At 48.5% G+C, this 26,986-nt stretch overlaps 1 protein-coding gene across 12 annotated transcripts in view; it reads left to right on the forward strand.

Moving 5' to 3' along the window:
- LOC129867492 (ephrin type-B receptor 3-like) overlaps nt 1-26,986 on the forward strand; it is a 120,536-nt gene that overhangs the window by 64,923 nt on the left and 28,627 nt on the right. For 5 of the 12 annotated variants that reach the window (XM_055940937.1, XM_055940944.1, XM_055940936.1 and 2 more), the window contains exons 4-8: nt 5,596-5,751; nt 7,125-7,460; nt 17,491-17,615; nt 18,156-18,318; nt 25,665-25,773. In XM_055940937.1, the coding sequence (XP_055796912.1) occupies nt 5,596-5,751; nt 7,125-7,460; nt 17,491-17,615; nt 18,156-18,318; nt 25,665-25,773 (889 nt within the window). Of the gene's footprint in view, nt 1-5,595; nt 5,752-7,124; nt 7,461-17,490; nt 17,628-18,155; nt 18,319-25,664; nt 25,774-26,094; nt 26,137-26,986 lie in introns of all 12 variants that reach the window. The other 7 variants (XM_055940935.1, XM_055940939.1, XM_055940938.1 and 4 more) reach the window with 3 other exon arrangements.

Here is a 26,986-nt window from a genome sequence, read left to right on the forward strand (position 1 = left end):
AACGTTAGACTCTGGGATCATGTGTCAAATGGAGAACAGGGTAGATGAGAGGCGGGCCGATGTCAGAGTTATGGATTTGCATGGCTGATTGCGATGCGGGGTGTGTGTGTGTTTGTAGGGTCATTCGCGCGTCAGGCCTGTACATCACAACACCCTGCAGACAGAGAAGGAGATTCAGGAGAGAGATGAACAGAAAGGAAGAGCGTGTAGCTTAGGAATGATCTGGAAGTCTCAGAAGAAAAGACATTGAGAGAAACATGAGTATTCTTCATGTCGCCAGCTCCCTACAGTGCATGGCGTTGAATGTGTGCCTACCTTTTAAAGGGTGTGTGAGCGGGCACAGTAAATCTATTGGCGGATGCTTGGTTAAAAACTAATTTGTTTGCCTCTGGCAGCTCAAGGGCAAATCCCTGGCGACTGGGCCTGATAAAATGCTGTCTAATCATGTCCACCGGAAACCACAGTGGATAAATCTCCCCGTTGTCTCTCTCTCTGTCCCTCTCTCTTTCTGTCTCTCTGTCCCTATCTCTTTTCTCTCTCTCTCACTCTCTCTCTCTCTCTCTCTCTCTCTCTCTCTCCTCTCTCTCCTCTCTCCTCTCTCTCTCTCTCTCCTCTCTCTCTCTCTCTCTCTCTCTCTCTCTCTCTCTCTCTCTCTCTCTCTCTCTCTCTCTCTCTCTCTCTCTCTCTCTCTCTCTCTCTCTCTCTCTCTCTCTCTCTCTCACTTTCTGTCTCTCTCTCTCTATTTTTCCCTCTCTCTTTCACTCTTGCTTCTCTTTTTCGATCTCTCTCTCTCTGTCTCTCTCCCTTTCACTCTTACTCTCTCTTTCTGTCTCTCTATCTCTCTTTTTTCCTCTCTCTCTTTCTCTCTCTCTCTCGGACTTTCTGTGTATGTCTACCTGCACATCTCTCACTCTCTCTCCTTCTCTCGCTCTCTCTCTCTGACTTTCTGTATATGTCTACCTGCACATTTCTCTCCCTCCTGGTTTTATTGTTGTATTCCCGCTCTCTCTCCTAGTCTAAAGGTCCTTGAGCCCTATGCTCTGCAAGAGAGGGTAAGAGTCAGAGACGAAGATAGTACAGGAGAGAGAGAGGAGGCAGAAAGAGAGGGAGAGACAGAGCGAGAGAGCTAGAGGACAAGAGAAAAAGAGAGACAGAGACAGGTAGAGAGAGAGAGGGGAAGAGAGAGAGCAAGAGAGACAAAGAGATATTGAATGAGAGCGAGAGAAAAAGAGATAGAGAGAGAGAAAGAAAGAGGGAGGGAGAGAGACAGAGAGAGAGAGAGAGGGACAGAGAGAGAGAGAGAGAGAGAGAGAGAGAGAGAGAGAGAGAGAGAGAGAGAGAGAGAGAGAGAGAGAGAGAGAGAGAGAGAGAGAGAGAGAGAGAGAGAAAAGGTCAACCAGTGAAGAACAAACATCATTGTAAATACAACCCATATTTTTGCATATTTATTTTCTCTTTTGTACTTGAACTATTTGTGCATCGCTACAACACTGTATATAGACATAATATGACATTTCTAATGGCTTTCTTCTTTTGGGACTTCTGTGAGTGTAATGTTTACTGTTCATTTTTATTGTTTATTTCTTTTCTTTTATTATCTACTTCACTTTCTTTGGCAATGTAAACATATATTTCCCATGTTAATAAAGCCCATTGAATGAAATTGAGAGAGAGAGAGAGAGAGAGAGAGAGAGAGAGAGAGAGAGAGAGAGAGAGAGAGAGAGAGAGAGAGAGAGAGAGAGAGAGAGAGAGAGAGAGAGAGAGAGAGAGAGAGAGAGAGAGACAGAGAGAGAGACAGAGACAGAGACAGAGACAGAGACAGAGACAGAGACAGAGATCTGCAAAAAAGAATCCTGCAGGATGAGCATTGTATCTGACCCCCCCACACCCCCTTAGCTAGGTTAGTGCCCTTCAAACAAGATAATTCATAATGAACATGAAAGAAAAAACAACAACACGCATAGCACCACTAGCATGTTGCTAACACGTTCACATCTAGACTGGTGGCGTTACGGGGAAAAAGCTGTCGCTTTCTGTTACTCTGGTAGCCATGGCTTTGGGTGATTAATGATTGAAAAACAAACACACTCAGTGATAATGAACACGGGCTCAGCAGGCTAACGCAGCTTATGCACCAATATTTAACCTTCACACATAGGGCAACGGTGATGATCGTGACAAGAACCAGTCCCACAATGCTATCATTGACCTCACTTCCACCAGTTTCCAAATAATACTTTCAACAGGAAGCAAACATAACCAGTAGCAACACGGAACATGTTGAACCAAAACAACCTTGACACTGACGAGTGAGCCGGCGGATCATGCTAATCAACGTCGGCTCTCTCACTTTCCTCGCCCTTTTTTCATTAACGCACCAAGACGGCTCCATTCATCTTTTAACAGGACAGTTTAGTGAGATATAGAAAGATAGAGCCTCCTGTTGCCTGTGCTGTGCTTTCCTGTGCTGCCTCCTAACTCATCACCTTTCCTGTTCTGCCTCCTAACTCATCACCTTTCCTGTGCTGCCTCCTAACTCATCACCTTTCCTGTGCTGTGCGCTGCCTCCTAACTCATCACCTTTCCTGTTCTGCCTCCTAACTCATCACCTTTCCTGTGCTGCCTCCTAACTCATCACCTTTCCTGTGCTGCCTCCTAACTCATCACCTTTCCTGTGCTGCCTCCTAACTCATCACCTTTCCTGTGCTGCCTCCTAACTCATCACCTTTCATTTGCTGCCTCCTAACTCATCACCTTTCCTGTGCTGCCTCCTAACTCATCACCTTTCCTGTGCTGCCTCCTAACTCATCACCTTTCCTGTGCTGCCTCCTAACTCATCACCTTTCATGTGCTGCCTCCTAACTCATCACCTTTCCTGTTCTGCCTCCTAACTCATCACCTTTCCTGTTCTGCCTCCTAACTCATCACCTTTCCTGTTCTGCCTCCTGACTCATCACCTTTCCTGTGTTTTCTCCTAACTCATCACCTTTCCTGTGCTGCCTCCTAACTCATCACCTTTCCTGTGCTGCCTCCTAACTCATCACCTTTCCTGTTCTGCCTCCTAACTCATCACCTTTCCTGTGCTGCCTCCTAACTCATCACCTTTCCTGTGCTGCCTCCTAACTCATCACCTTTCCTGTGCTGCCTCCTAACTCATCACCTTTCCTGTGCTGCCTCCTAACTCATCACCTTTCCTCTGCTGCCTCCTAACTCATTACATTTCCTGTGCTGCCTCCTAACTCATCACCTTTCCTGTGCTGCCTCCTAACTCATCACATTTCCTGTTCTGCCTCCTAACTCATCACCTTTCCTGTGCTGCCTCCTAACTCATCACCTTTCCTGTGCTGCCTCCTAACTCATCACCTTTCCTGTGCTGCGTGCTGCCTCCTAACTCATCACCTTTCCTGTGCTGCCTCCTAACTCATCACCTTTCCTGTGCTGCCTCCTAACTCATCACCTTTCCTGTTCTGCCTCCTAACTCATCACCTTTCCTGTGCTGCCTCCTAACTCATCACCTTTCCTGTGCTGCCTCCTAACTCATCACCTTTCCTGTGCTGCCTCCTAACTCATCACCTTTCCTGTGCTGCCTCCTAACTCATCACCTTTCCTGTTCTGCCTCCTAACTCATCACCTTTCCTGTGCTGCCTCCTAACTCATCACCTTTCCTGTGCTGCCTCCTAACTCATCACCTTTCCTGTGCTGCCTCCTAACTCATCACCTTTCCTGTGCTGCCTCCTAACTCATCACCTTTCCTGTGCTGCCTCCTAACTCATCACCTTTCCTGTGCTGCCTCCTAACTCATCACCTTTCATTTGCTGCGTGCTGCCTCCTAACTCATCACCTTTCATTTGCTGCCTCCTAACTCATCACCTTTCCTGTGCTGCCTCCTAACTCATCACCTTTCCTGTGCTGCCTCCTAACTCATCACCTTTCCTGTGCTGCCTCCTAACTCATCACCTTTCCTGTGCTGCCTCCTAACTCATCACCAGTGTTATAAACTTGGATAGGACGTTTACAAGGGGCACCGCTTGACAATGTTAAGACACTTTCCCTCAGAGAAACGATGTGCTCCTGGTAGCATTGAGAACACATTACATCTATACCAGAGGAGGCTGATGGGAGGAGCTAGAGGAGGACGGGCTCATTGTAACGACTGGAATAGAATTAGTGGAACGGAGTCAAACGTAGTTTCATTCATTCCATTCCAGCCGTTACGATGAGCAGATCCTCCTATAGCCCCTCCCACCAGCCTCCACTGATCTATACCAAGTCCATTACCCATTAGTGGTGCAGTAAACTGGATGAATTAGAAAAAGGCCGGCTATTGGCATGTTACTGGGAAGTAAAGGTTGTTCCCAGGTGGCAGGGAAGTGTGCGTGTGCACATGAGTGTGTGTGTGTGTGTTTGTGCAAGAAGGCATATGTGTGTGTTTTCGTGTTTCTGCATGTGTCAGTGTGTGTGTGTGTGTGTGTGTGTGTGTGTGTGTGTGTGTGTGTGTGTGTGTGTGTGTGTGTGTGTGTGTGTGTGTGTGTTTGTGTCAGTGTGTCAGTGTGTGTCGGTGTTTGTCAGTGTGTGTGTGTCAGTGTGTGTGTGTGTGTGTGTGTGTGTGTGTGTGTGTATCGGTGTGTGAGTGCGTTTGTGTGTCAGTGTGTGTGTGTGTGTGTGTGTGTGTGTGTATCGGTGTGTGTCGGTGTGTGAGTGTTTGTGTGTGTATCAGTGTGTGTGTGTGTGTGTGTGTGTGTGTGTGTGAGTGAGTGTGTGTCTGTATGTGTATCTTTGTGTGTCAGTGTGTGTGTGTGTGTGTGTCTGTGTGTGTGTGTGTATCAGTGTGTGTCGGTGTGTGAGTGCGTTTGTGTGTCAGTGTGTGTGTGTGTGTGTGTGTGTGTATCAGTGTGTGTGTGTGTGTGTGTGTGTGTGTGTATCAGTGTGTGTGTGTGTGTGTGTGTGTGTGTGTGTGTGTGTGTGTGTGTGTGTGTGTGTGTGTGTGTGTGTGTGTGTGTGTGTGTGTGTGTGTGTGTGTGTGTGAGTGCGTGTGCAAGCATTAAGGAGTTCAGAGGAAGCTTCCCGCTAGCGTGTGTGTTTTTACTCTGAGCGGCGCGCTAGTAATTTGGGATGACAGCGTGTGCATGCTGGTTAAAACCCCCCTCTTTCTCCACTGTTGGCGGTGCTCTCCAGGGGGAAAACTAACACAAAACCAGCACCAGTGAGAGCTGTCAATCATGAGGGAAGCTCACAAAGGCTCAGAGAGAGTGCCAAGATAACACACGGACATACTGTACACACACACACACACACACACACACACACACGCACACGCACACGCACACGCACACGCACACGCACACACAAAACAACATCAACAACAACAAAACAACATCAACAACAACAAAACAACATCAACAACAACAAAACAACATCAACAACAACAAAACAACATCAACCACCGACATTCAACGACATTCAGAAAAACAAGTTAAAGTTTGAAATGAGTGTGTTTTCATTGAGCTGTGTTAACCCAGTCCGCGTCATCTGTGTACTTCCACTGGCTATTGGACTCAATCCGGTTTAATCTCTCTCTCTCTCTCTCTCTCTCAGCTTGCAGCCCGGGCACGTTCAAATCCAAGCAGGGCGAGGGTTTCTGCACACCTTGCCCACCCAACAGCCGTACCAGCTCTGGCGCAGCCAACGTATGCTCCTGCAGAAACGGCTTCTATCGCTCAGACACAGACTCACCAGACAACGCCTGCACCAGTAAGCAGGATGCTAGCATATACCCATAGACTTACAGTCACTGCACCCGTTAGCAGGATGCTAGCATATACCCATAGACTTACAGTCATGGCACCAGTTTGCAGGATGCTAGCATATACCCATAGACTTACAGGCATTGCACCAGTTAGCAGGATGCTAGCATATACCCATAGACTTACAGTCATTGCACCAGTTAGCAGGATGCTAGCATATAACCATAGACTTACAGTCATTGCACCAGTTAGCAGGATGCTAGCATATAACCATAGATGGTAACACTGAAGAAACGAGTCCATTCTCTCTGAGCTATCCCCTCAGCACCTGTATCACTCCTCTCTGAAGGGTCTGACAACCTTCCCACATTTCTACATGTACAGCAACAAACTAACAACGTCTAGCCTGCCGTTATCGTTGCCGTTTATACCCACCGTAGCCTGTACGTCTGTACAGCCTCTGCCTCGCTCTGGCAGAGTGGAGGAATTTATCTAGTAGATCTGTCTTAGTTAAGTACATGGAGAGCATGCACACACACACACACACACGCACATGCACACGCACACGCACACGCACACGCACACGCACACGCACACACGCACACACACACACACACACACACACACACACACACACACACGATCACACACACACACACACACACACACACACACACACACACACACACACACACACACACACACACACACACACACACACACACACACACACACACACACACACACACACGCAAGTGCACACACGCACACACACGCATGTGCATGCACATACACACACACACACACACACACACACAAACACACACACACAAACACACGAACACACACACGAACACACACACACATGATCACACACACACACACACACAAAGACTAATCCTTTCACTGGTGGTGATTCTCCCAAAGTGCTGCCAGAGATATGGCTCCCTAGCTGTTCGTATCCCAAAGTGCTGCCAATAATTGGATAAGAATTGCTTCTCTGCTGCCAATAGTCTCTCTCATCCCCCTTAGCTGTTTCCACACACACAAATATGCGTGCACGTGCACAGGCGTGCACAAGCTGGCATGCACGTGCACGCACACAAACACGCTCTCACACGCTCTCCTCCTCACAGAAAGAACTGTAACGTCCGTTTAGTTTATTTGGAGCTTTCTCCAAGCAGAGAGAAGGGAACTCACCTCATCTAGCACCTCTAGCATCAAAGTCCTAATGAAATAGAATATATTACATTCTAATCCTTGTTATATTTGATGTCCTGTGGAATTGTTCAACATTGATGCTTTGGCAATCATTTTGTCATGACAATAAAGCATTTTTAAATTTAAAATCTATATTTTTCTCTTTTCTTCCTCCCACAGCCGTCCCCTCGGCTCCGCGCAGCGTCATCTCCAACGTCAACGAGACGTACCTGGTCCTGGAGTGGAGCGAGCCTCGTGACTCGGGCGGCCGCGACGACATCTTCTACAACGTCATCTGCAAGAAGTGCCTGCCCGAGCGCGGCATGTGCTCGCGCTGCGACGACAATGTAGACATCTCGCCGCGCCACCTGGGTCTGACGCAGCGGCGCGTGGCGGTCCGAAACCTGCAGGCCCACACCCAGTACAGCTTTGAGATCCAGGCAGTCAACGGCGTGTCGAATAAGAACCCGTACACGCCGCAGTTCTCCGCCGTCAATATCACCACCAACCAAGCCGGTAGGTAGAAGCTTGACCGTTGTATTGGATCGAATATAACTTTATTGTTGCATTGTGAAACAAACAAAAGATGCAGAGAAAGAGAACAAGGCCAGCCACAGAGCAACAACCCCAGGATTAATTAGCAGTGCCTTTCTCAAGGGCACAGCGGCACTGTGCTACAATCAGTGCTGCACTTTACGATAGAATTGATGGTGGTTGCGTCAAATCAAATCAAGCTTTTTATATACAGTAAATTTCAGACATGGAATGCAACACAATGGTGCTTCACATGATAAAAACTAATAATAATTTTTTTTAAATAAAAGCTGGAATATTTAGTACACAACAAACAAGATAAAAGGAAAAATAAATCGTATTTTTCAGCAGCAATGCAGGTAAAAGTAGACGTTTGTTCTGATAGCTACAGTCCCTCTGTATGTACAGTGCCTTGCAAATGTATTCACCCCCCTTGGCGTTTTCCTATTTTGTTTCATTACAACCTGTAATTTAAATTGATTTTTATTTGGATTTCATGTAATGGACATACAAATAACTTGTATCAAAAAATTATAAAAAATGTAAAACTGTAAAGTGGTGCGTGCATATGTATTCACCCCCTTTGCTATGAATCCCCTAAATAAGATCTGGTGCCGCCAATTACCTTTAGAAGTCACATAATTAGTTAATTATAGTCCTCCTGTGTGCAATCTAAGTGTCACATGATCTGTCACATGATCTCAGTATATATACACCTGTGCTGAAAGGCCCCAGAGTTTGCAACACCACTAAGCAAGGGGCACCACCAAGCAAGCGGCACCATGAAGACCAAGGAGCTCTCCAAACAGGTCAAGGACAAAGTTGTGGAGAAGTACAGATCATGGTTTGGTGATAAAAACATATCTGAAACTTTGAACATCCCACGGAGCACCATTAAATCCATTATTAAAATATGGAAAGAATATGACACCACAACAAACCTGCCAAGAGAGAGCCGCCCACCAAACTCACGGACCAGGCAAGGAGATCATTAATCAGAGGCAACAAAGAGACCAAAGATAACCCTGAAGAAGCTGCAAAGCTTCGCAGCGGAGACTGTATCTGTCCATAGGACCACTTTAACCCGTACACTCCACAGAGCTGGGCTTTACAGAAGAGTGTCCAGAAAAAAAGCCATTGCTTAAACAAAAACATAAGCAAACACGTTTAGTTTTCGCCAAAAGGCATGTGGGAGACTCACCAAGCATATGAAGAAGATACTCTGGTCAGATGAGACAAACATTTTGCTTTTTGCCATCAAGGAAAAAGCTATGTCTGGCGCAAACCCAACACCTCTCATCACCCCGAAAACACCATCCCCAGAAGCATGGAGGTGGTAGCATCATGCTATGGGGATGTTCTTCATCGGCAGGGTCTGGGAAACTGGTCAGAATTGAAGGAATGATGGATGGCACTAAATACAGGGAAATTCCTGAGGGAAACCTGTTTCAGTCTTCCAGAGATTTGAGACTTGGGCAGAGGTTCACCTTCCAGCAGGACAATGACCCTAAGCATACTGCTAAAGCAACACTCTAGTGGTTTAAGGGGAAACATTTATATATCTTGGAATGGCCTAGTCAAAGCCCAGACCTTAATCCAATTGAGAATCTGTGGTATGACTTAAAGATTGCTGTACACCAGCGGAGCCCATCCAACTTGAAGGAGCTGGAGCAGTACTGCCTTGAAGAATCGGCAAAAATCCCAGCGGCTAGATGTGCCAAACTAAGAGAGACATTTCCCAAGAGACTTGCAGCTGTAATTGCTGCAAAAGGTGGCTCTACAAAGTATTGACTTTGTGCAGGTGAATAGTTATACACGCTCAAGTTTTCAGTTTTTTTGTGTGTGTCTTATTTCTTGTTTGTTTTACAATAAAAACATATTTAGCATCTTCAAAGTGGTAGACATGTTGTGTAAATCAAAAGATACAAACTCCCCAAAAATACATTTTAATTCCAGGTTGTAAGGCAACAAAATAGAAGAAATGCCAAGGGGGTTGAATAATTTCATAAGCCGCTGTAAGTATGGGTTACGTACAGTGTGCATTTTAAGTGAGGCATAAGAAGAAAAACAATTACATGAGCATTTACCAAAGGACATTTCCACAGCACCTGGCACACACCGCCACGAATAACAACAGTGAGGCAGTGTTTCGTGTATTACTTGGCATTCAACCTGCAGTGTTCTGCCCACTAGGATCAACCCACTGTTAACCCATGGCATCTTCAGTAACTACCCAGCTAACCCCTTTGGTTCCTTGGATTTTGTTGCGATCAACCCACTGTTAACTGGTTTCCCACTAGTTTCACATTGATTGTGGGGAACGAAGCAAAATATTTTCTGACTCGTGAAACATCATGTTTTTTTTTAAACATTCTGAGAACAGAAGTGAAAATTTCACCTCTTCTGGGAATGTTTATTTTTAGGTTGCAGGGAGGTTCTGAGAACGTTTTACTATGGTTCCAGGGAGGTTCTGAGAACATTTTAATCTGGTTCCAGGGAGGATCTGAGAACATTTACTCTGGTTCCAGGGAGGTTCTGAGAACGTTTTACTTTGGTTCCTTGAAACTTTTCCTGGGAGGTTTTATTGATGTTCTGAGAACAAAATTAGAGGTTATTTGAAGTTTTTTTTAATAACTTACTTAAAACTTTCACTGAATGTTTCAGTAAAACTTTTAACAACACTGCTAGCTTATTTTATGTTAACTTTTTGAACTCCAAGCACAGACAGGACACATGGAATTTAATTTCCTTAGGCATTAATCATGCAAACATATATTTTTATTGTGACACGGCATCAGTGAGATTCAAACCTATAATCTTATATTTTCTGTCCATGGAAATGTTCCATTAAGCCACCAGGATGGAGCTACAATGCCATGTTTACGAATAAAAAGCTGTTAATTTTAGTCTATTCAAACAGACACCATTTCAAAGGAAACGAGCACTCATTAAGATCAGGTGTGGTCAATTAATGGGCGTGGCCAACACACCTGAACACACTTAACATGATAGAGGAAAGAGAGTTTTGTTGTTGCTGATAATGGAAACTATATGTATTTAAATAACATTCTTAGATATTCCCAGAATATTAGAAAAGTTTTCTTGTGGTTTTTAGGGAAAGTTTTCTTAACATTCTGAAAACGGAATGTATGTTCTTAAATAATTCTCGATACAATTTGAGAACATGACTTTAATTAGAATCACGAGGAAACCTGTAGCAAACACAGGACTGAAATTCCACAGAAGAACAATGTTTCTAAACGTTCTTTGAACATATGGTTCTCAGAATATTTTGTGCTAGCTGGGTAGGCCACCATAGCGATCTGCACCACCGAGACCCATACAGTTTTTTCTATGCATCTGAGAAGATGCAGGCTAGGCAAACCTCTTTTGGGGATAGATGATGAGTTAAGTGGAATGGGTAGTGTGTATTGAGTTTGCCTTGCTCTGTAAGTGGACGTTCTTATACAGTTTTGAGTTTGGCCTGTGTCTGTTGCGCTAGGGACAGAGATATATGTTGGATTTTCCCTAGTTTAGGCCGATAACTAGGGTCTGATGGGTAGCTGAGGTTTGTGTGTAGTCTTTGCCCTGGTGTAGGCCGATAGCTGGGGTCTGATGGGTAGCTGGGGTTTGTGTGTAGTCTTTGCCCTGGTGTAGGCCGATAGCTGGGGTCTGATGGGTGGCTGGTTTTTGCCTATGGGTCTTTACGTAAAGTGTTTTCTATAGACAGGCTCAGAGAGACCGAATTATCCTTCTCCACAGTCGTGTGTTCCTTGTTCCTCCTATCCCTTCTGTTTCTCCTCAAGGCCTAAGGAAAGGAACGGGGATGACCCACTGTTTGTGCCTGGGGGTCCTGCGCGGATCCCCGGGCCCCCTAGTCCCCCATTGTTGCCCAAAGGTCAGATATCGAGGGCCACAGGGGTGACAGAGACTCCTGTCCAACACCGTGCACCCCCCCGGAGGAGTGCAGGTCAGGGGGGAGGAGGAGGGGGGCAGATATCTACCAGTGTGTGGGGGGGGGGGGGGGGGGGGGAGGTTACAGGTTAGTGTGGAGGGCCCAGCCCACCATGGTTACGGGTTAGTGTGGGGCCCAGCCCACCATAGTTACAGGTTAGTGTGGGGCCCAGCCCACCATGGTTACAGGTTAGTGTGGTGCCCAGCCCACCATGGTTACAGGTTAGTGTGGGGCTCAGCCCATCATGGTTACAGGTTAGTGTGAGGCCCAGCCCACCATGGTTACAGGTTAGTGTGGGGCTCAGCCCACCATGGTTACAGGTTAGTGTGGGGCTCAGCCCACCATGGTTACAGGTTAGTGTGGGGCCCAGCCCACCATGGTTACAGGTTAGTGTGGGGCTCAGCCCACCATGGTTACAGGTTAGTGTGGGGGGGCTCAGCCCACCATGGTTACAGGTTAGTGTGGGGCCCAGCCCATCATGGTTACAGGTTAGTGTGGGGCCCAGCCCATCATGGTTACAGGTTAGTGTGGGGCTCAGCCCACCATTGTTACAGGTTAGTGTGGGGCCCAGCCCATCATGGTTACAGGTTAGTGTGGGGCTCAGCCCACCATGGTTACAGGTTAGTGTGGGGCACAGCCCACCATGGTTACAGGTTAGTGTGGGGCTCAGCCCACCATGGTTACAGGTTAGTGTGGGGCCCAGCCCACCATGGTTACAGGTTAGTGTGGGGCCCAGCCCACCATGGTTACAGGTTAGTGTGGGGGGGCTCAGCCCACCATGGTTACAGGTTAGTGTGGGGCACAGCCCACCATGGTTACAGGTTAGTGTGCGGCTCAGCCCATCATGGTTACAGGTTAGTGTGTGGGGCTCAGCCCAACATGGTTACAGGTTAGTGTGGGGGGGCTCAGCCCACCATGGTTACAGGTTAGTGTGGGGCTCAGCCCACCATGGTTACAGGTTAGTGTGGGGCTCAGCCCACCATGGTTACAGGTTAGTGTGGGGCCCAGCCCACCATGGTTACAGGTTAGTGTGGGGCCCAGCCCACCATGGTTACAGGTTAGTGTGGGGGGGCTCAGCCCACCATGGTTACAGGTTAGTGTGGGGCCCAGCCCACCATGGTTACAGGTTAGTGTGTGGGGCCCAGCCCACCATGGTTACAGGTTAGTGTATGGGGCCCAGCCCACCATGGTTACAGGTTAGTGTGCGGCCCAGCCCACCATGGTTACAGGTTAGTGTGGGGCTAAGCCCACCATGGTTACAGGTTAGTGTGGGGCTCAGCCCACCATGGTTACAGGTTAGTGTGTGGGGCTCAGCCCACCATGGTTACAGGTTAGTGTGTGGGGCTCAGCCCACCATGGTTAAAGGTTAGTGTGGGGCCCAGCCCACCATGGTTACAGGTTAGTGTGGGGGGGCTCAGCCCACCATGGTTACAGGTTAGTGTGGGGCCCAGCCCACCATGGTTACAGGTTAGTGTGCGGCCCAGCCCACCATGGTTACAGGTTAGTGTGGAGGGCCCAGCCCACCATAGTTACAGGTTAGTGTGTGGCCCAGCCCACCATAGTTACAGGTTAGTGTGGGGGGGCTCAGCCCACCATGGTTACAGGTTATTGTGGGGCCCAGCCCACCATGGTTACAGGTTAGTATGCGGCCCAGCCCACCATGGTTACAGGTTAGTGTGGAGGGCCCAGCCCATCATGGTTACAGGTTAGTGTGTGGCTCAGCCCACCATGGTTACAGGTTAGCGTGGGGCCCAGCCCACCATGATTACAGGTTAGTGTGGGGCTCAGCCCACCATGGTTACAGGTTAGTGTGGGGGGCCCAGCCCACCATAGTTACAGGTTAGTGTGGGGGGGCTCAGCCCACCATGGTTACAGGTTAGTGTGGGGGGGCTCAGCCCACCATGGTTACAGGTTAGTGTGGGGGGGCTCAGCCCACCATGGTTACAGGTTAGTGTGGGGGGCCCAGCCCACCATGGTTACAGGTTAGTGTGGGGGGGCTCAGCCCAACCTTGGTTACAGGTTAGTGTGTAGTGCTCAGCCCACCATGGTTACAGGTTAGTGTGGGGCTCAGCCCATCATGGTTACAGGTTAGTGTGTGGGGCTCAGCCCACCATGGTTACAGGTTAGTGTGGGGGGGCTCAGCACATCATGGTTACAGGTTAGTGTGTAGGGCTCAGCCCACCATGGTTACAGGTTAGTGTGGGGGGGCTCAGCCCACCATGGTTACAGGTTAGTGTGGGGGGGCTCAGCCCACCATGGTTACAGGTTAGTGTGGGGGGCCCAGCCCACCATGGTTACAGGTTAGTGTGGGGCCCAGCCCATCATGGTTACAGGTTAGTGTGAGCGGCTCAGCCCACCATGGTTACAGGTTAGTGTGGGGGGGGCTCAGCCCACCATGGTTACAGGTTAGTGTGGGGGGGCTCAGCCCACCATGGTTACAGGTTAGTGTGAGGCCCTGCCCACCATGGTTACAGGTTAGTGTGGGGCTCAGCCCACCATGGTTACAGGTTAGTGTGGAGGGCCCAGCCCACCATGGTTACAGGTTAGTGTGGAGGGCCCAGCCCACCATGGTTACAGGTTAGTGTGGGGCTCAGCCCACCATGGTTACAGGTTAGTGTGGGGCCCAGCCCACTATGGTTACAGGTTAGTGTGGGGCCCAGCCCACCATGGTTACAGGTTAGTGTGGGGCCCAGCCCACCATGGTTACAGGTTAGTGTAGTGCCCAGCCCATCATGGTTACAGGTTAGTGTGGGGCTCAGCCCACCATGGTTACAGGTTAGTGTGGGGCCCAGCCCACCATGGTTACAGGTTAGTGTGGTGCCCAGCCCATCATGGTTACAGGTTAGTGTGTGGGGCTCAGCCCACCATGGTTACAGGTTAGTGTGGGGCTCAGCCCACCATGGTTACAGGTTAGTGTGGGGCCCAGCCCACCATGGTTACAGGTTAGTGTGGTGCCCAGCCCATCATGGTTACAGGTTAGTGTGTGGGGCTCAGCCCACCATGGTTACAGGTTAGTGTGGGGGGGGCTCAGCCCACCATGGTTACAGGTTAGTGTGGGGGGGCTCAGCCCACCATGGTTACAGGTTAGTGTGAGCGGCTCAGCCCACCATGGTTACAGGTTAGTGTGGTGCCCAGCCCACCATGGTTACAGGTTAGTGTGGGGGGGCTCAGCCCACCATGGTTACAGGTTAGTGTGCGGCCCAGCCCACCATGGTTACAGGTTAGTGTGGAGGGCCCAGCCCACCATAGTTACAGGTTAGTGTGGGGCCCAGCCCACCATGGTTACAGGTTAGTGTGCGGCCCAGCCCACCATAGTTACAGGTTAGTGTGGGGCCCAGCCCACCATGGTTACAGGTTAGTGTGTGGGGCTCAGCCCACCATGGTTACAGGTTAGTGTGGGGCACAGCCCACCATAGTTACAGGTTAGTGTGAGGCACAGCCCACCATGGTTACAGGTTAGTGTGGGGCCCAGCCCACCATAGTTACAGGTTAGTGTGCGGCTCAGCCCACCATGGTTACAGGTTAGTGTGGGGCTCAGCCCACCATAGTTACAGGTTAGTGTGCGGCCCAGCCCACCATAGTTACAGGTTAGTGTGGGGCCCAGCCCACCATGGTTACAGGTTAGTGTGGGGCCCAGCCCACCATGGTTACAGGTTAGTGTGTGGGGCCCAGCCCACCATGGTTACAGTTATAGTGTGTAGGGCTCAGCCCAACATGGTTACAGGTTAGTGTGCGGCCCAGCCCACCATGGTTACAGGTTAGTGTGGGGCTCAGCCCACCATGGTTACAGGTTAGTGTGGGGCTCAGCCCACCATGGTTACAGGTTGGTGTGCGGCTCAGCCAACCATGGTTACAGGTTAGTTTGGTGCCCAGCCCACCATGGTTACAGGTTAGTGTGGGGGGCCCAGCCCACCATGGTTACCAGTTACTCCCCAGTGTCTTTGCCAGGAGGAGGCCCCTAGGCCCCTTAATCCTCAGGCTAGAGTGACCGGGGAATCTGCCCAGGGAGTATTGTCTGTGGGGAGAGGTTGGAGTTTTTCAGGAATTGATGGGTGGCTGGTGGTAGGCTACTACGTGGGGATGGGGTTTTGGGCTTTTGAAGAAAGAGGAGGAGAGAGAGAGAGAGAAGGGTGGAGAGATAGAGAGAAGGGGGGAGTGACAGAGGGGGGGGGGAAGAGAGGGGAAGCGGAGAGAGAGAGGGGGAGGTCTGTGGTGGTGGGGGTGACAAAGACAAGAGGAAGAAAGGAGCTCCACGTGAAAGGATCAAAGTACCGAACTAGGGGATTAGAAACCTTTTAACAAAAAGTATTGGAGGGATAGAGGGAGAAACAGAGTGTGTGTGTGTGGGGGGGGGGGGGTGCAATGATACAGGAAGGAATGGAAGGAAGTGGTGGTGGATACCCAGAGGACAAGAGGTGGATACCCGGAGGAGAAGAGGTGGATACCAGGAGGAGAAGAGGTGGATACCCAGAGGACAAGAGGTGGATACCAGAAGGAGAAGAGGTGGATACCAGAAGGAGAAGAGGTGGATACTAGGAGGAGAAGAGGTGGATACTAGGAGGAGAAGAGGTGGATACCAGGAGGAGAAGAGGCGGATACTAGGAGGAGAAGAGGTGGATACTAGGAGGAGAAGAGGTGGATACCAGGAGGAGAAGAGGTGGATACTAGGAGGAGAAGAGGTGGATACTAGGAGGAGAAGAGGTGGATACCAGGAGGAGAAGAGGCGGATACTAGGAGGAGAAGAGGCGGATACTAGGAGGAGAAGGGGTGGATACTAGGAGGAGAAGAGGTGGATACCAGGAGGAGAAGAGGTGGATACCCGGAGGAGAAGAGGTGGATACTAGGAGGAGAAGAGGTGGATACCAGGAGGAGAAGAGGCGGATACTAGGAGGAGAAGAGGTGGATACCAGGAGGAGAAGAGGCGGATACTAGGAGGAGAAGAGGTGGATACTAGGAGGAGAAGAGGTGGATACTAGGAGGAGAAGAGGTGGATACCAGGAGGAGAAGAGGGGGATACTAGGAGGAGAAGAGGTGGATACTAGGAGGAGAAGAGGTGGATACCAGGAGGAGAAGAGGTGGATACTAGGAGGAGAAGAGGTGGATACCAGGAGGAGAAGAGGTGGATACCAGGAGGAGAAGAGGTGGATACCCGGAGGAGAAGAGGTGGATACTAAGAGGAGAAGAGGTGGATACCAGGAGGAGAAGAGGTGGATACCAGGAGGAGAAGAAGTGGATACTAGGAGCAGAAGAGGTGGATACCAGGAGGAGAAGAGGTGGATACTAGGAGGGGAAGAGGTGGATACTAGGAGGAGAAGAGATGGATTCCCGGAGGAGAAGAGGTGGATACCAGGAGGAGAAGAGGGGGATACTAGGAGGAGAAGAGGTGGATACCAGGAGGAGAAGAGGTGGATATCAGGAGGAGAAGAGGTGGATACTAGGAGGAGAAGAGGTGGATACTAGGAGGAGGAGAGGTGGATACCAGAAGGAGAAGAGGTGGATACGAGGAGAAGAAGAGGTGGATACTAGGAGGAGAAGAGGTGGATACTAGGAGGAGAAGAGGTGGATACCAGAAGGAGAAGAGGTGGATGCCCGGAGGAGAAGAGGTGGATACCCGGAGGAGAAGAGGTGGATACCAGAAGGAGAAGAGGTGGATACCCGGAGGAGAAGAGGTGGATGCCCGGAGGAGAAGAGGTGGATACCAGAAGGAGGAGAGGTGGATACCAGAAGGAGAAGAGGTGGATACCAGAAGGAGAAGAGGTGGATACGAGGAGAAGAAGAGGTGGATACTAGGAGGAGAAGAGGTGGATACTAGGAGGAGAAGAGGTGGATACTAGGAGGAGAAGAAGTGGATGCCAGAAGGAGAAGAGGTGGATGCCAGGAGGAGAAGAGGTGGATACTAGGAGGAGAAGAGGTCGATACCAGGAGGAGAAGAGGTGGATTCTAGGAGGAGAAGAAGTGGATTCTAGGAGGAGAAGAGGTGGATACTAGGAGGAGAAGAGGTGGATACTAGCAGTTAATTAACACACATTTTGTCTTCCCTGTTCCCCGCTCTCACAGCTCCATCTGCAGTACCTACAGTTCACCTGATGGGGGCCACAGCAAGCACCATGAGTCTTTCCTGGCTGCCCCCTGAAAAACCCAACGGAATCATTCTGGATTATGAAATTAAGTATCATGAGAAGGTAAGCAACAACGTAAGTCATCACTTCTTATATCCACATCCTATTTCACAAGTCTTATTTTTGCATAAATAATATTATCCCATTCACCTAAACAACAACCGTTCCGGCAAAAGCCTTAATCGTGTTCCTCTGTCTTTCTGTCTTTCTTTCTTTCCTTCCTTCGTTCCCCTCCCAATATCCTCAGCATTTCTTTTTGTTCACCCCCGACCTCCTTTTATAAAGTTGAAGTGTCTAAGACTGCTACCATAACCTACACAAGGGGGGTGGGGGGTCCATGTGGATTGGCCTACCTGAGGAGAGAACAAAGTCTCTCAGCGTATCTCTATCTGTTTGTTGTCCTGTTGTAGTCGATGATTTAAAGCTCTCTTATGCCTCGTGCTGCCATTCTCCATCTGTTCGGGAAGATTTGTTGGACGCGGCATGCGCCACACTGTGGGTTGTGGGGAAGGCAATGAATACGGATGATAATGATGAACGAGGAGATGTAGTTTGTTTTCTGATGTATTTCTAAACCGTTCCGTGTGCGTTTGGTTTTTGCAGGACCAGGGAGAAGCCATTGCCCACACCATGACCGCTCAAAGGAGTTCTGCCCGCATCGAGGGGCTGAAGGCCGGCACGCCATACGTGGTCCAGGTCCGGGCCCGCACGGTGGCCGGGTACGGTCGCTACAGCAGCCCTGCCGACTTCAGCACCAACCTGCAAAGTATGTTTGACTTAACTTTATTTATCCCCAGAGGGGACATTGGGGTTTGTCACCAGCATTGGATACAATGCATTCAGATTATATTCAGACCCCTTGACTTTTTCTCCATTTTGTTACGTTACAGCTTTTTCTAAAATTGATTAAATTCACTTTTCCCCTCATCAATCTACACACAGTACCCCAAAGTGACAATGCAAAAACACGTTTTTAGAATGTTTGCAAGTGTATAAAAAAATATATATATATACAGTATATATACACTGCTCAAAAAAATAAAGGGAACACTTAAACAACACAATGTAACTCCAAGTCAATCACACTTCTGTGAAATCAAACGGTCCACTTAGGAAGCAACACTGATTGACAATAAATTTCACATGCTGTTGTGCAAATGGAATAGACAAAAGGTGGAAATTATAGGCAATTAGCAAGACACCCCCAATAAAGGAGTGATTCTGCAGGTGGTGACCACAGACCACTTCTCAGTTTCTATGCTTCCTGGCTGATGTTTTGGTCACTTTGAATGCTGGCGGTGCTTTCACTCTAGTGGTAGCATGAGACGGAGTCTACAACCCACACAAGTGGCTCAGGTAGTGCAGTTCATCCAGGATGGCACATCAATGCGAGCTGTGGCAAAAAGGTTTGCTGTGTCTGTCAGCGTAGTGTCCAGAGCATGGAGGCCCTACCAGGAGACAGGCCAGTACATCAGGAGATGTGGAGGAGGCCGTAGGAGGGCAACAACCCAGCAGCAGGACCGCAACCTCCGCCTTTGTGCAAGGAGGTGCACTGCCAGAGCCCTGCAAAATGACCCCCAGCAGGCCACAAATGTGCATGTGTCAGCATATGGTCTCACAAGTGGTCTGAGGATCTCATCTCGGTACCTAATGGGAGTCAGGCTACCTCTGGCGAGCGCATGGAGGGCTGTGCGGCCCCACAAAGAAATGCCACCCCACACCATGACTGACCCACCGCCAAACCGGTCATGCTGGAGGATGTTGCAGGCAGCAGAACGTTCTCCACGGCGTCTACAGACTCTGTCACGCCTGTCACATGTGCTCATGTGCTCAGTGTGAACTTGCTTCATCTGTGAAGAGCACAGGGCGCCAGTAGCGAATTTGCCAATCTTGGTGTTTTCTGGCAAATTCCAAACGTCCTGCACGGTGTTGGGCTGTAAGCACAACCCCCACCTGTGGACGTCGGGCCCTCATACCACCCTCATGGAGTCTGTTCCTGACCGTTTGAGCAGACACATGCACATTTGTGGCCTGCTGGAGGTCATTTTGCAGGGCTCTGGCAGTGCACCTCCTTGCACAAAGGCGGAGGTAGCGGTCCTGCTGCTGGGTTGTTGCCCTCCTACGGCCTCCTCCACGTCTCCTGATGTACTGGCTTGTCTCCTGGTAGGGCCTCCATGCTCTGGACACTACGCTGACAGACACAGCAAACCTTTTTGCCACAGCTCGCATTGATGTGCCATCCTGGATGAACTGCACTACCTGGGCCACTTGTGTGGGTTGTAGACTCCGTCTCATGCTACCACTAGAGTGAAAGCACCGCCAGCATTCAAAGTGACCAAAACATCAGCCAGGAAGCATAGGAATTGAGAAGTGGTCTGTGGTCACCACCTGCAGAACCATTCCTTTTTTGGGGGTGTCTTACGAATTGCCTATAATTTCCACCTTTTGTCTATTCCATTTGCACAACAGCATGTGAAATTTACTGTCAATCCGTGTTGCTTCCTAAGTGGACAGTTTGATTTCACAGAAGTGTGATTGACTTGGAGTTACATTGTGTTGTTTAAGTGTTCCCTTTATTTTTTTGAGCAGTGTATATTCTCTCATCATTCCTCAATGCCTAGGTTTACCTCCAACGTACTCACGTCCTACCTTACCTCTGTCTGTACACTATGCCTTGAATCTATGCTATCGTGCCCAGAAACCTGCTCCTTTTACTCTCTGTTCCGAACGTGCTAGACGGCCAGTTCGTATAGCATTTAGCCGTACCCTTATCCTACTTCTCCTCTGTTCCTCTGGTGATAGAGAGGTTAATCCAGGTCCTGCAGTGCCTAGCTCCACTCCCCACGTGCTCTCATTTGTTGACTTCTGTAACCGTAAAAGCTTTGGTTTCATGCATGTTAACATTAGAAGCCTACTCCCTAAGTTTGTTTTACTCGCTGCTTTAGCACACTCCGCCAACCCGGATGTCTTAGCCGTGTCTGAATCCTGGCTTAGGAAGACCACCAAAAACCCTGAAATTTCCATCGCTAACTACAACATTTTCCGCCAAGATAGAACTGCCAAAGGGGGCGGTGTTGCAATCTACTGCAAAGATTGCCTGCAGAGTTCTGCATTACTGTCCAAGTCTGTACCCAAACAATTCGAGCTTCTACTTCTAAAAATTCACCTTTCCAGAAACAAGTCTCTCACTGTTGCCGCTTGCTATAGACCACCTTCTGCCCCCAGCTGTGCCCTCGATACCATATGAATATTGATTGCCCCCCATCTATCTTCTGAGCTCATGTTACTAGGTGAACTAAACTGGGACATGCTTAACACCCCGGCCATCCTACAATCCAAGCTTGATGCCCTCAATCTCACACAAATTATCAATGAACCTACCAGGTACAACTCCAAATCCGTAAACAAGGGCACCCTCATAGATGTCATCCTAACTCCAAATACACCTCTGCTGTTTTTAATCAAGATCTCAACGATCACTGCCTCATTGCCTGCATCCGTAATGGGTCTGAGACCAAACGACCACCCCTCATCACTGTCAAACACTCCCTAAAACACTTCTGCGAGTAGGCCTTTCTAATCGACCTGGCCCTGGTATCCTGGAATGACATTGACCTCATCCCGTCAGTAGATGATGCCTGGCTATTCTTTAAAAGTGCCTTCCTCACCATCTTAAATAAGCATGCCCCATTCAAACAATTTAGAACTAGGAATAGATATAGTCCTTGGTTCACTCCAGACCTGTCTGCCCTTGACCAGCACAAAAACATCCTGTAGCGTTCTGCATTAGCATCGAATAGCCCCCGTGATATGCAACTTTTCAGGGAAGTTAAGAACAAATATACACAGGCAGTTAGGAAAGCTAAGGCTAGCTTTTTCAAACAGAAATTTGCATCCTGTAGTACTAACTCAAAAAAGTTCTGGGACACTGCAAAGTCCATAGAGAATAAGAGTACCTCCTCCCAGCTGCCCACTGCTCTGTGGCTAGGAAACACTCTCACCACCGATAAATCCACTATAATTGAGAATTTCAATAAGCATTTCTCTACGGCTGGCCATGCTTTCCACCTGGCTACCCCTACCCCGGTAAATTGTCCTGCACCCTCCACAGCAACCCGCCAAAGCCCCCACCATTTCTCCTTTACCCAAATCCAGATAGCTGATGTTTTGAAAGAGCTGCAAAATCTGGACCCCTACAAATCAGCCGGGCTAGACAATCTGGACCCTCTCTTTCTAAAATGATCTGCCGAAATTGTTGAAACCCCTATTACTAGCCTGTTCAACCTCTCTTTCGTGTCGTCTGAGATTCCCAAAGATTGGAAAGCTGCCGCGGTCATCCCCCTCTTCAAAGGGGGTGACACTCTAGACCCAAACTGCTACAGACCTATATCTATCCTACTCTGTCTTTCTAAGGTTTTCGAAAGCCAAGTTAACAAACAGATTACCGACCATTTCGAATCCAACCGTACCTTCTCCGCTATGCAATCTGGTTTCAGAGCTGGTCATGGGTGCATCTCAGCCACGCTCCAGGTCCTAAACGACATCATAACTGCCATCGATAAGAGACATTACTGTGCAGCCGTAATGGTGCCACACGGTTCAACCCTCGGGCCGACTCTCTTCTCTGTATACATCAATGATGTTGCTCTTGCTGCTGGTGACTCTCTGGTACACCTCTACGCAGACAACACCATTCGGTATACTTCTGGCCCCTCTTTGGACAATGTGTTAACTAACCTCCAGACGGGCTTCAATGCCATACAACTCTCCTTCCGTGGCCTCCAACTGCTCTTAAACGCAAGTAAAACTAAATGCATGCTATTCAACCGATCACTGCCCGCACTTGCTCGCCCGTCCAGCATCACTACTCTGGACGGCTCTGACTTAGAATACGTGGACAACTACAAATACCTAGGTGTCTGGTTAGACTGTAAACTCTCCTTCCAGACTCACATTAAGCATCTCCAATCCAAAATTAAATCTAGAATTGGCTTCCTATATCGCAACAAAGCATCCTTCACTCATGCTGCCAAACATACCCTTGTAAAACTGACCATCCTACCGATCCTCGACTTTGGTGATGTCATCTATAAAATAGCCTCCAACACTCTACTCAACAAACTGGATGCAGTCTATCACAGTGCCATCCGTTTTGTCACCAAAGCCCCATACACTACCCACCATTGCGTCCTGTACGCTCTCGTTGGCTGGCCCTCGCTTCATACTCGTCACCAAACCCACTGGCTACAGGTTATCTTCAAGTCTCTGCTAGGTAAAGCCCCGCCTTATCTCAGCTCACTGGTCACCATAGCAGCACCCACTCGTAGCACGCGCTCCAGCAGGTATATCTCACTGGTCACCCCCAAAGCCAATTCCACTTTTGGTCGTCTTTCCTTCCAGTTCTCTGCTGCCAATGACTGGAACGAACTGCAAAAATCTCTGAAGCTGGAGACTCATATCTCCCTCGCTAGCTTTAAGCACCAGCTGAGAGAGCAGCTCACAGATCACTGCATCTGTACATAGCCCATCTGTAAACAGCCCATCAACCTACCTCATCCACATACAGTATTTATTTATTTATCTTGCTCCTTTGCACCCCAGTATCTCTACTTGCACATTCATCTTCTGCAACTCTACCATTCCAGTGTTTAATTGCTATATTGTAATTACTTCGCCATCATGGCCTATTTATTGCCTTAACTCCCTTATCTTACCTCATTTGCACTCACTGTATATAGACTTTTTGTTTTCTTTTGTTCTACTGTATTATTGACTATGTTTTGTTTATTCCATGTGTAACTCTGTGTTGTTGTATGTGTCGAATTGCTATACTTTATCTTGGCCAGGTCGCAGTTGCAAATGAGAACTTGTTCTCAACTAGCCGACCTGGTTAAATAAAGATGAAATTTAAAAATATATTTAAAAAAATTGGAAAGGCACACACCTGTCTATAGAAGGTCTCACAGTTGACAGTGCATGTCAGAGCAATAAAACAAGCAATGGGTTCAAAGGAATTTTCTGTAGAGATCCGAGACAGGATTGTGTTGAGGCAAAGATCTGGGGAAGGGTACCAAAAAATGTTTGTAGCGTCGACGATCCCCAAGAACACTGTGGTCTCCATCATTCTTAAATGAAAGAAGTTTGGAACCACCAAGACTCTTCCTAGAGCTGTCCGCCCGGCCAAACTGAGCAATCGGGGGAGAAGGGCCTTGATCAGGGAGGTGACAAACAACATGATGGTCACTCTGCCAAGCTCCAGAGTTCCTATGTGGAGATGGGAGAACCTTCCAGAAGGACCACCACCTCTGCAGCACTCCACCAATCACGCCTTAATGATAGAGTGGCCGACGGAAGTCACTCCTCAGTAAAAGGCACATGACAGCCTGCTTGGAGTTTGCCAAAAGGCACCTAAAGGACTCTCTAACCATGAGAAACAAGATTCTCTGGTCTGATGACACCAATAATGAACTATTTGGCTTGACTACCAAGCATAATGGCTGGATGAAACATGGTACCATCCCTACGGTGAAGCATGGTGGTCGCAGCATCATGCTGTGGGGATGTTTTTCAGTGGCAGAGACTGGGAGACCAGTCAGGATCGATGGAAAGATGAACGGGGCAAAGTACAGAGAGATCCTTGATGAAAACATGTTCCAGAGTGCTCAGGACCTCAGACTGGGGGGAAAGTTCACCTTCCAACAGGACAACGACCCTAAGCACACAGCCAATGCAGGAGTGGCTTCGGAAAAAGTCTTTGAATGTCCTTGAGTGGCCCAGCCAGAGCCCAGACTTGAACCCGGGCTCTGGCTGATGAACACAAAGGCATGCCTGTCATTAGATAAACATGTCATTTCTGGGAGTAGAGGTAGGAATGGTTTCTAGGAGTAAGGGTAGGAATGATTTCTAGGAGTAAGGGTAGGAATGGTTTCTAGGAGTAAGGGTAGGAATGGTTTCTAGGAGTAGAGGTAGGAATGGTTTCTAGGAGTAATGGTAGGAATGGTTTCTAGGAGTAGAGGTAGGAATGGTTTCTAGGAGTAAGGGTAGGAATGGTTTCTAGGAGTAATGGTAGGAATGGTTTCTAGGAGTAGAGGTAGGAATGGTTTCTAGGAGTAGAGGTAGGAATGGTTTCTAGGAGTAATGGTAGGAATGGTTTCTAGGAGTAGAGGTAGGAATGGTTTCTAGGAGTAAGGGTAGGAATGGTTTCTAGGAGTAATGGTAGGAATGGTTTCTAGGAGTAGAGGTAGGAATGGTTTCTAGGAGTAATGGTAGGAATGGTTTCTAGGAGTAGAGGTAGGAATGGTTTCTAGGAGTAAGGGTAGGAATGGTTTCTAGGAGTAAGGGTAGGAATGGTTTCTAGGAGTAAGGGTAGGAATGGTTTCTAGGAGTAGAGGTAGGAATGGTTTCTAGGAGTAGAGGTAGGAATGGTGTCTAGGAGTAGATGTAGGAATGGTTTCTAGGAGTAATGGTAGGAATGGTTTCTAGGAGTAAGGGTAGGAATGGTTTCTAGGAGTAAGGGTAGGAATGGTTTCTAGGAGTAAGGGTAGGAATGGTTTCTAGGAGTAAGGGTAGAAGGGGTGAGGGTAGGACTGGTTTCTAGGAGTAAGGGTAGGAATGGTTTCTAGGAGTAAGGGTATGAATGGTTTCTAGGAGTAAGGGTAGGAATGGTTTCTAGGAGTAAGGGTAGGAATTGTTTCTAGGAGTAGAGGTAGGAATGGTTTCTAGGAGTAATGGTAGGAATGGTTTCTAGGAGTAGAGGTAGGAATGGTTTCTAGGAGTAAGGGTAGGAATGGTTTCTAGGAGTAAGGGTAGGAATGGTTTCTAGGAGTAAGGGTAGGAATGGTTTCTAGGAGTAAGGGTAGGAATGGTTTCTAGGAGTAGAGGTAGGAATGGTTTCTAGGAGTAAGGGTAGGAATGGTTTCTAGGAGTAAGGGTAGGAATGGTTTCTAGGAGTAGAGGTAGGAATGGTTTCTAGGAGTAGAGGTAGGAATGGTTTCTAGGAGTAGGGTAGGAATGGTTTCTAGGAGTAAGGGTAGGAATGGTTTTTAGGGGTAAGGGTAGATTCTGTGGGTAACACTCTCGTGTTAACCTGACCTCTAACCTCTTGACCCCTAGGTGACCCAGAGAAGTCTCTTCAGGAGCAGCTGCCACTCATCGTGGGTTTGGCCACTGGCGGTCTAGTCTTCATCATAGCTGTCGTTGTCATCGCCATCGTCTGCCTGAGGTGAGAATAAGTCGATAATACCCAGTGAACACTTTGTCGTTGAGACAACATGGAAAAAGTATCTACATCTGACTTTCATTTTCCTTTCTAGGATTTACCTCTTTTGATAAAAATGATCCACAGCATTTCACCAAGCTCATGCAATATTACACAATGTGGGCATTTCTTCAGTTTGTGTATCAACACTAGCATACTTTTAATTGAGAAAAGTGCATATTTCTCGCAATTCCTGGTGTATTTGATTTACAGATTGAAAAATCCCCCACAAAAACAAAATGGAAATGTCAACTTTTGAATGTGTTTACATCCTGAAACCCACAGAAGACACACAGGGACACTCAGGACTGGCGTGCCACCTATGAGGTTTGTGAGTAGGAGATTAGCTCTATCTAGTGAAAAGTCCCAAACAGATTTGCCTCCCAAAACCTCGCTAGGCTAACCCTGCCCAATGGACACAGCATGAGCTGCAGCTGCTAGGAAAAGATTGGCCTGCCTACATGGTCGTGTCACCGCGCTCGGACGCCGGCTGACCCCACTGAATCCTTTTGACTCCTATTCACTCGTAGGAACTTCAACATCCACTCAGATCCTGTAAAAGCATAGCTCGGCCTCACTGCGGTCTACGTAGCACTACTCATCTTTTACTGGGAGTCTGCATGTTGGTGAAGTGTGCGAGTTTGACACCCTTCCATTTTGGTGGCTGGTACTCACCCACCTCTCTGCGGCGGTGGTGGAACGGTTCGGTGTGAGCCACCCGGTCTGAAGACCAGGGCCCTCGTCACGCTGAACAAACTCCTTCCTACTCTCCTCCCTCATCCCTCTCCTCCTCTCTCTCTGTGTCTTAGCTTAGCTCGCTAGTGTCTGTCTCTGTGTCTTAGCTTAGCACGCTAGTGTCTCTGTATCTTAGCTTAGCACGCTAGTGTCTGTCTCTGTGTCTTAGTTTAGCTCGCTAGTGTCTGTCTCTGTGTCTTAGCTTAGCACGCTAGTGTCTCTGTGTCTTAGCTTAGCTCGCTAGTGTCTGTCTCTGTGTCTTAGCTTAGCACGCTAGTGTCTCTGTATGTGTCTTAGCTTAGCACGCTAGTGGCTCTCTATGTGTCTTAGCTTAGCTCGCTAGTGTCTGTCTCTGTGTCTTAGCATAGCTCGCTAGTGTCTGTCTGTGTCTTAGCTTAGGTCATTAGTGTGTCTGTGTCTTAGCTTAGCTCGCTATTGTCTC

Source organism: Salvelinus fontinalis, chromosome 12 (genome assembly GCF_029448725.1).
Source record: "Salvelinus fontinalis isolate EN_2023a chromosome 12, ASM2944872v1, whole genome shotgun sequence".
Lineage (NCBI taxonomy): Eukaryota > Metazoa > Chordata > Actinopteri > Salmoniformes > Salmonidae > Salvelinus > Salvelinus fontinalis.